Consider the following 9351-nt stretch of genomic DNA (forward strand, 5'->3'; position numbering starts at 1 on the left):
GATTGTTTTACTCAAATGAAACGGTCAAATGCTCATGAAGTGACTCTCGCCCCCCTATTATAATGGCAGGGGAAACACTGATTATTTGTACTGTATTGTTGTATTGTAGGTATGTACAACCTGTTTTCTAATGATCCATAACAAGCCTACATTAGTTAAATGATGCAGTGTCCCACTGCATGTGGTTTTTGGTGTCATTTGAAGAACATAGAGATCTGAACTTTTAAGATGAGTACTTTTTTTGTAATCAGTCTGACAAAATGTAGACTGATATCTAATCATATCGGTTATTGAAAATATTATTAATTTAATTTTTATATGTAGACATATTATCCATGTAGATTATCCATGTAGGAGCATCCCTATAAAATATTACACCAACTTGCTTGTTTTTTTGTTTTTTTTAAAGACTTGTAAAAGGTTGTTTATTCGGTGCAATGACATTTAAAAAACTTTTAAGTGTTGTTTGCATCTCCAAATATTATTTAGGGCCACTGAATGCACATTAACGTCAGTAACATGCACCGATGGCAGTTTGACTTCAACGACTTTAACGATCTCCGTAGGGAACGGCTGATTAGCTATAAGACGGACCGCAATTCAAGGGCAAGTGCCAAGCAGATAGTAAGAAAGGTTAAGTCAGTTATTCAAGAAGGGAAGAAGGATTTATATACAAGCTCAAGCCAGAGAAACAGATCAGCGAAAGCCCTTCAGTCTTCAGCACGTGACCATACCCAAGTGAAACCCCAGTCTGCCCGTGCATGTGTGTGGTGGAGTCAGCAGCGATCACTAAATGTAAGTGTGTGTTACTCACGGATGGCAGAGAGCAGCGTCAGCATGCCCATGCATCAGAGGCATGACAGAGCGATTGACAGAAGAGAGGAGGATCAGGCGGCAGCAGCTGAGTCAGGGCTCTACTCACCTTTGTACACATTGAGTGTGATAGTCCTGACCGCGATCCTGACCATGCTCTCTGGGTGGTTGAAAAACTTAATGGCCTCCGTGTACAGGGCAAAATCATTAGTGTGCTAGAAGCATGGGAGACAGAGAGTGAGGCCGTCAGCGAGGAGGATTAGCTCAGAGAGAGGAGAGCTGCAACTGGTGACTTAAAAAAAATCCCTGCACTTTTATTCTCTTATGTGAATCCAGTATGTCTACAGAGCAGAAGAAAGAGTCACATAACATGACTGACACTGAAAAGTGTCGTGAATGCAATGCTACTGGCCTGGGTAATCTAATTACAATTATTTTTATATATAGTTCATACACACACCGTACCTCAATAAAGTTGTCACACTTCTCCTCTTTTTTTCTGTAGTGAAAACTGAGGGCGTATTTATTGTGTATGATACCGTTCAAAAGTTTGAGGTAGGTAAGTTTTTTTTATGTTTTTAAAAGAAGTGTCTTATGCTTACCAAGGCTGCTGTATTTGATCAAAAACACAAACAGTAATATTGTGAAGTATCATTACAATTTAAAATAACTATAATTTATTTTAATATATTTTTAAAATTGGAATTCATTCCTGTGATGGAAGTGAAGCTGAATTGTCAGCAGTCATCACTGTCACACAGTACTTCAGAAATCATTCTAATATGCTGATTTGCTGCTCAAGAAACATTTCTTACTATTATCAATTAATATTTTTGTGGAAACCATGATGCATTTTTTTTCAGGATTCTTTGATGAATAGAAAGTTGTAATGTAAAAGTCTTTACTGTCACTTTTGATCAATTTAATGCACCCGTAATGAACAAAATAATTTCTTCCAAAAATTATCCCCATTATATTATATATATTTTGTTATTATGCTGTGGTAAAAATATATTCATAGCTATCAGTGGCAGAGCTCCGTATGTTAAACATAAGAATAAAGAAGAAATATGTAGTAATGTGAAAATACAGACAAAATACAAACTAGCCTTTAAATTGTATTTTTTTGGTCTATATTTGCAGAACAATTTTCAATGTGGCTCATCCAATAATAATTTAGAGTTGGAACTATTTTTATAATAATTAAATATTATTTTATCATGTTTACTGCTTTTAACTCATTAAGTGATATAAAATGGTTTATGCTGTAATATAAGATTTATATAATTCATTTACTAAGCATATGTCTACAATTTGCTAATATTAGTTTGGTCAGCAATACTAGTTAAACACCTAAAATATTTTCTGTTTACCACAAGGTTCCAAAATGTTACTATGGTTATTACTATAATAATTATAATGAGTTCATATGAGACTCGTGTGTCTCCTCAAGCAATGCGGTCGTCACTCCCAAAATGTCACTTTGTTAATGTGTCTATAAAACTAATTTATCTCATTTAGTTACATTACTCTGACCTTGGTTTATATTGTAAAGGCAAAAGCTGATTTCATAAGCTTCGTAAGTCTTTAACAGATTAAACAGTAGTTTTAGTATATTTCTGTAAAAGGTAGGGCTGTGCAATTAATCGCATGCGATTGTCATGCGCATCTCGTCAGTAAAGCCGGTTCCGTGATTAGTAGTAAATCTCCATCACCTGCTTTCAGATGGAGCGGCATTTACTACACAGAGCCGTAGTTCACTGACAATTAGGCAATATCACGTTCATTATCGCAGATTGAATCGCCTGCGATAATGAACGTGATATTGACTAATTGTCAGTGAACTACGGTGTAGTAAATGTGTAGTAAATGCCGCTCCATCTGAAAGCAGGTGATGGAGATTTACTACTAATCACGGAACCGGCTTTACTGACGAGATGCGCATGACAATCGCATGCGATTAATTGCACAGCCCTAGTAAAAGGCTTGTCTTAATATGCACTGGTTTACATTTTACATTCAGAGGAAGTCAATCAGTGCAGCATCAGATCTCTCATAGAGCAAATCCTTCCATGCAGGCCTTCTCTATTCCTGACACCAATGATTAACAGCATCAAAGGTGCCACAGAATAAAGAACACATTGACAGTACACCAATAACTTCCCCCTATACAAAGGAGCCCCCAAACATTTCCGTCACCTTCCAATCCACATAAAACGGTTGTAAACTTACAGCTGGACTGCATTTGTCCAAAATGAAAGAAAATAACTGCTCAAGTTGCAAGAACACACAGGAAACACTGTTTTACAAAGTCACAGTGAGCTGTTAGCTCTTCCTGGAAGTGCGCTACGGTCTGTTAAACGCAGAATGCATGCGAGCCCACAAATAAAAGCCCCCTTCTGCTTTCAGTCTATAAACTGTCATTTGAAAAATGACAGTTGCCCTAGTTAATGCACCTTACCTCGTTGTAGAAGAAGTGCACTGTGTGGTCGTTGAGTTTCAGAGACAACGTTTTCAAAAAGGAGATATAGTAGGCCATAATTTCCTCATCAGAGAAGTCAAATTTATGCACAATGATGGAATTAACATGATTATTGGACAGCAAATAATCTAGAAAAGGAAAGACAACATATAATATGTTCAGGACATAAACGTAAAATTAAAAAGCATAACATCTGAACTTTGTCCAGGGGTGTACTCACAAAGAGAAGTCTCATGACTGATGTTTTCAAAAAGGATGTTGAGCGTTTGCAGAAGCTGGACACACACATACCGTCCGGATTTCTGCCGTAGTATGTTGAGGAAAAATGCTAACATGTTCTTTTCCAAAAAGAAGCTACAAAAAGAGAGCAAGAGAGCGAGATTTTGGTTTTGCATATTTTATTGCAAATTTAACGTGTGGAAACACTGTCAAAACTGAAGGTGAAACTCACTCAAACACAGAGCTGTCATTCTGATCACCCCAGATGAGAATCTCAGTAATGGAGCGAATAGTTTCCACCAGCAGATTTCTGTTGTGATCAGTCACTGTTGTGTTCTTTGTTAGGACATGGTACATGTACCTAAACAAAATAATAATAATAATAATAATAATAATGATAAAAAAGAAATACTACTTAAATGACACAATACATTTCATATAATGAGCACAACGTATAATTTATTATAATTTATTTGAGATCGTAACGACCATAAATGCTTTCTGCATATTAGAAAATAATGTAAGTGACATATTTCATAAGACACTGTAGCTGCTTATAAGATACTAACCCAGCATTTCATACAACTATAGGTTAACGTGGCTAAAAACATAGTGAACTGACAACCTAGGCACCATTTTTGGGCATCATATGTGCATATGTCCGAATGTACGTATATGTCCACAAAAAAATGCTGTCTTGGTAACGTTAGGCAGCTCACTAGGTTTTGACACCCAGCCTAATGCTTCACATACAGTTTTGCTCCTATGTTCTCAGTTTTACATCGCAAATAAATCCCGCCGTGAGTAATAGAAATGTTAACATTTCTAAACTGACTATTGGTGACTTTCCACATTAATGACAAACACCGACTGAGTTTAAAAAGCTTAAACTGCACGAGCTGAGCTGGCTAGCGAATTAACTGTTAGCTGCAAAAGGTCTATAAAAGCTTACTTCAAATGGTCCAAAGAATGAATGTTTTTGGACTTCCCCTGCCCTCCGACCCAGCTCCTTGAACGGCCGAACATTTTTCGGTTGTTCTGTTTCGCAATATGTATGTTTTGAACACAATTTGCTAGGCGAATGGATCCATATCCGCCGCAGTGAAGGCCCAGAATCCTCACATGAAAACATACCCGACGTCCTATCGCTCATGACAGCCCAAACCCCAGCTCTAAGCCATTATGGGATTTGTAGTTTATTATGGAAGTCATTACAGTGCGTTCGAACCAAGTCAGCCGAGCATTACGGACTCAATTTCCCAGAGTTCCGTGCGAATGCAACGGTTTTGGTGAAGTCATGAGAAAGCGCCGTTTGTTTTTGTTTTTCACGCGTTATAAAGCTCCGCCGAGCCTTCAGATGATTTTTATTTATGCCCTTTCTTCGTCGCCGGGCTTTTAAGAGGGACACGGGATAGTCCTAACGTCAAATAGCAGCGCTTGGCCTTGGAACAATCAAACATGCTTTTCTTCACTAACTTATTTGCTGTATAGTGGAAACATACTTACATTGAACGGATTGCGGGGGAAATACTGCTGAAAAGGGAGTTGCTTCACCGCGTGTTTGAGTGAAATGGATGGATTGACTCTTCCAAACTGACCTGTCTCATATAAAGTCTGGTTAAATGCTTTTAATTCGCCCAGTCTGCTCAATGAGACTGAAACATATGTTTTGGAGTCTATGACACACTCAATTTACTCTCGCTTAGATTCAGTGGAATCGCTGATCAACAAGCTTCCATATATGTTTTATCTCGGCCTGTTTTTTGTCAATGTCTTAATTCTCTACTATTCCTTCTTAATGGAATACATAGTCCTTAATGTAGGGATAGTATTCTTGCCAGAGGATATGGACCAGGCACTGGTGGATTTGGGTGTACTTTCTGACCCAGCCTCAATTCCATACGACACAGACACTGAGCTGGATGTTTTTGAGGGATATCTGGAATAAACAAACCATGATTGACACTTCCAGCCGAAGCTTTTGTGGGGAAGTTGTCTTCTGGCCGATTCATTTGGTTACTGGAGAACCATTGTCAAAGGGAACTACATATGATCTCTGCAGACATAAAAAGATGCTGCAAAGGTCACATTATATAAAAGTGACTTTCATGAATAAGTAAGTAGTCAGTTTTTAAATGATGATTCATACTCAAAAATATACATGTGCATTAAGTGTCGTGCCTCCACAGGCTGTCCAGGCTCAGAAGACTGACCTGCAAGCAAGCCATCGTACAACATGGCATATTTACCTGGAACAGATAAGCCAAACGGACCATGCGGTTTTCCATGGGACAGCCAGCCAGTGGTTCTTCAGAGATCAAATTCAGGCACTAACCACTACTGTGGATATAAATATTACATTAGCCTATTTATTTTTAGTTTGGCATTCAGCACTCATGCAGGATTCTGTGTCAGCCCTGCAAGGGCTTGTTATTACTCTGTAGGCAGAACCCTTATACTGTACGTGGTCAGCCTCAGCATGTTTTCGTTCCCTTTAATACTATTTAAATGAGCAATACGTCATGAGACAAACAGGGTGTCTGAATCAGTGTTCTGGGTTTTTTCTAAAAGTCTCACTTAGGAACAGCATATTTGTGACAGCCTGAGAATGATATATTTGGCTGAGGTTTGTTTATCCACTCAGTATATATTTAATAAATGATTACTTTCACTTTGTGTTGCCATGGTGGCATTTTTGACTTTCAAATATCCAGTGCCTTCGTGTGTAACATCTGACTTCTATCACAACAACTGACTATGAAATCACAATCGTTTGCTAAAAAGATAAAGGTCAGTGACCAAGATCTAATTTAAAACACGTGTCGATTTCTTAGAAATGTTCTATTTATAATTGTTAGTTTCATATGGTTTTGAAAAACATTTATCCCATTTTTAAAGGGGTCATATGATGCGATTTAAAATGTTCCTTTCTCTTTGGAGTGTTACAAGCTCTTGGTGCATAAAGAAGATCTGTAAAGTTGCAAAGACTAAAGTCTCAAATCCAAAGAGATATTCTTTATAAAAGTTAAGAGTCAACCATGCCTACCTAAAACGGCTCGTTCTAACACGCCCCCACATACCTACCTCACTATGTGGGAAGATTTGCATAACACCGCCCAAATGTTCACGCAAAGAAACAAGGCATACAAAATAATGTTCTTTTTAGCAACATCATATGACCCCTTTAAGAAAGGTTTCAGTTTAGTAAATCATGTGGCATGTATTCGTCATGTAAAAAGTAATGCACATATAGTGAAATCAGTGTTGGATAGCCTCACACGGGGCACTACTAAATGTAGTGATTTTAGATTTAAGTAGCAGCATCAGTGTTTACCAGTACGACCACCAGTATGGCCAAAATAAAATGTTTAGTTTTGGCCATACTATTTTACGGGGCACCAGCCAGGAATTTCACCTTGACAGTAAAGAACAATCATGGAAGATTGTTGAATAAATACGAATAAAAATAAATTATAGGAAGTTGTACTCTGACTAATATGAAGGATTTGTGAGATATCGTTAACTTTTAGAGCCATCTTACTGTATTATCAACACAAGGAAGACACAAGTGTATTAAAAGGGGTTTTATTAACAAAGGGATAGAAATGTAACTAACAACTACTAAATTGATACAATGAATGGATAAAGTGCAAAAGATTGATAAATGCAAGTGACTGAGTTGGATGTTACTATGGACATTATCTTATGGAAAGATAAACTGAAGTTTCCTGGAAGGTAAATCTTATTCTAGATTCAACAAATAAATCAAGAGATTATTTGTTATGAACTAATATCAGTTATATAGAGCCTAATGGTTAGAGAGTCGGACTTGTAACCCAAAGGGTTACCGGCAGGAATTGTCGGTGGGGGGAGTGAATGTCCAGTGCTCTCTCCACCCTCAATACCACGACTGAGGTGAGACCCTTGAGCAAGGCACCGAACCCTTAACTGCTCCCCGGGCGCTGCAGCATTAGCTGCCCACTGCTCTGGGTGTGTGTTCACTACTCACTGCTGTGTGTGTGCACTTGGATGGGTTAAATGCAGAGCACAAATTCCAAGTATGGGACCCCATACTTGGCCACACGCCACGCCCTTTTCCTTTCCTAATGCAAATTAGATAATCATAAACTGACAATACACACAAAAGCCAAAGGTCTCTGGAAAGAGGTTTGGGAAGTGTGGTATTTACAGGTGCATCTCAATAAATTAGAATGTCGTGGAAAAGTTCATTTATTTCAGTAATTCAACTCAAATTGTGAAACTCGTGTATTAAATAAATTCAATGCAAACAGACTGAAGTAGTTTAAGTCTTTGGTTCTTTTAATTGTGATGATTTTGGCTCACATTTAACAAAAACCCACCAACTCACTATCTCAACAAATTAGAATACTCCATAAGACCAATAAAAAAAAACATTTTTAATGAATTGTTGGCCTTCTGGAAAGTATGCTCATTTACTGTACATGTACTCAATAACTTGGTAGGGTCTCCTTCTGCTTTAATTACTGCCTCAATTCGGCGTAGCATGGAGGTGATCAGTTTGTGGCACTACTGAGGTGGTATGGAAGCCCAGGTTTCTTTGACAGTGGCCTTCAGCTCATCTGCATTTTTTGGTCTCTTGTTTCTCATTTTCCTCTTGACAATACCCCATAGATTCTCTATGGGGTTCAGGTCTGGTGAGTTTGCTGGCCAGTCAAGCACACCAACACCATTTAATACACGAGTTTCACAATTTGAGTTGAATTACTGAAATAAATGAACTTTTCCACGACATTCTAATTTATTGAGATGCACCTGTACATTTGCCTGGTCATGTGCGGAGTCTTAGGCAACGTCTTCCATTTGTTGATCTAGGCCACATTGCAGTGGGAAGAAAGGAGTTAGATCTGTTTCACAGTCTTGAACATGAAGCACTGGTGAACGATGAACTCCTGAGCACCGTGAAGGTCCTTGGTCTGGAAACACGCAAACACAGGAGCCTTGAAGGTGAAGATTCTGAAGTCTGTGCAGAAGATTCAGACTACTTGGAACCAGGGGCGGACTGGCCATCTGGACGTTCTGGAGAAGTCCAGGCCTTAGTGCACCTTTAAGTGGTCTAAATGTATTTATCTTTATTTATATTCTGTGGAAGGTGTAGGACCAAGAAATGTTCTGAAAATACTCACTACAAACTAATAGCCTATTGAAGTCACAACTGACTTCATAACATAACAACACAGTGATAGCTGCTGTAACTACAAAAGTAGCCCAGTACACACATTAACCTCAAATGTACATGGAATAATAAATTCACCCCTACCGTTTTATTACATTGTTTTCTGTTTGTACTGTTTAGGTTTTTAATGCTGCATTGCACATCTGAGCTATTTGCAACTTCTCTTGCAATGGCTGAAAGGGTCATCTCTTTGCCCTTCATCTGGGCCGCCTCCTGTCACAGGGTTTTTCAGTCACCTTAGAGCAGCCCAGTGAAAATTGGAGGAATGCTGCCAGCTAAATAGGGTTTTTCAGATAATTAAGGAAATTAGCACCAGGTGCCAGATTAACACAAATAACTTGGAGGTATCTCTAAGTGTTCTCTAATTTTGATCAGAGTTCTTTTTCAAATATCTTGTTTAAGTATTTTATATTGTGCTTCAGATTACAATTAATTTATGAAATATGCTTAAAAAACTGCCCTTCTACTCCTGTTAGGCTAACTTCAAATAGGACGAAGCAGTGGCCTTGAAATTTAGGAAATTATAGGTTGTTCTCTAATTTTGATCTACACTATATAAATCAAGAAATTAAAAACATGCTCGTTATAGAAAAGGTGAGAGGTGTATTCAAGTCATTGTATG

At 38.1% G+C, this 9351-nt stretch overlaps 2 protein-coding genes across 6 annotated transcripts in view; one reads left to right on the top strand and one right to left on the bottom strand.

Moving 5' to 3' along the window:
* The window catches only part of clec16a (C-type lectin domain containing 16A), a 59572-nt gene extending 54939 nt beyond the window's left edge, over nucleotides 1-4633 (bottom strand). For all 5 annotated transcript variants that reach the window (XM_016545648.1, XM_016545645.1, XM_016545647.1 and 2 more), the window contains exons 1-5: nucleotides 4467-4633; nucleotides 3747-3875; nucleotides 3516-3649; nucleotides 3275-3423; nucleotides 923-1028 (exon numbers count right to left, since the gene is read on the bottom strand). In XM_016545648.1, the coding sequence (XP_016401134.1) occupies nucleotides 923-1028; nucleotides 3275-3423; nucleotides 3516-3649; nucleotides 3747-3875; nucleotides 4467-4540 (592 nt within the window). In that variant the 5' untranslated portion in view covers nucleotides 4541-4633. The remainder of the gene's footprint in view (nucleotides 1-922; nucleotides 1029-3274; nucleotides 3424-3515; nucleotides 3650-3746; nucleotides 3876-4466) is intronic.
* A 110-nt stretch (nucleotides 4634-4743) lies between these two features.
* On the top strand, nucleotides 4744-6185 carry dexi (Dexi homolog (mouse)). Its single transcript, XM_016545650.1, has 2 exons — nucleotides 4744-5630; nucleotides 5704-6185. Exon 1 carries the CDS (start codon nucleotides 5193-5195, stop codon nucleotides 5460-5462), a length of 270 nt encoding a protein of 89 aa, XP_016401136.1. The 5' UTR covers nucleotides 4744-5192; the 3' UTR covers nucleotides 5463-5630; nucleotides 5704-6185.
* Nucleotides 6186-9351: the final 3166 nt, after the last annotated feature.

This window comes from Sinocyclocheilus rhinocerous, unplaced genomic scaffold (genome assembly GCF_001515625.1).
Source record: "Sinocyclocheilus rhinocerous isolate Xijiao unplaced genomic scaffold, SAMN03320098_v1.1 scaffold189, whole genome shotgun sequence".
Classification (NCBI taxonomy): domain Eukaryota; kingdom Metazoa; phylum Chordata; class Actinopteri; order Cypriniformes; family Cyprinidae; genus Sinocyclocheilus; species Sinocyclocheilus rhinocerous.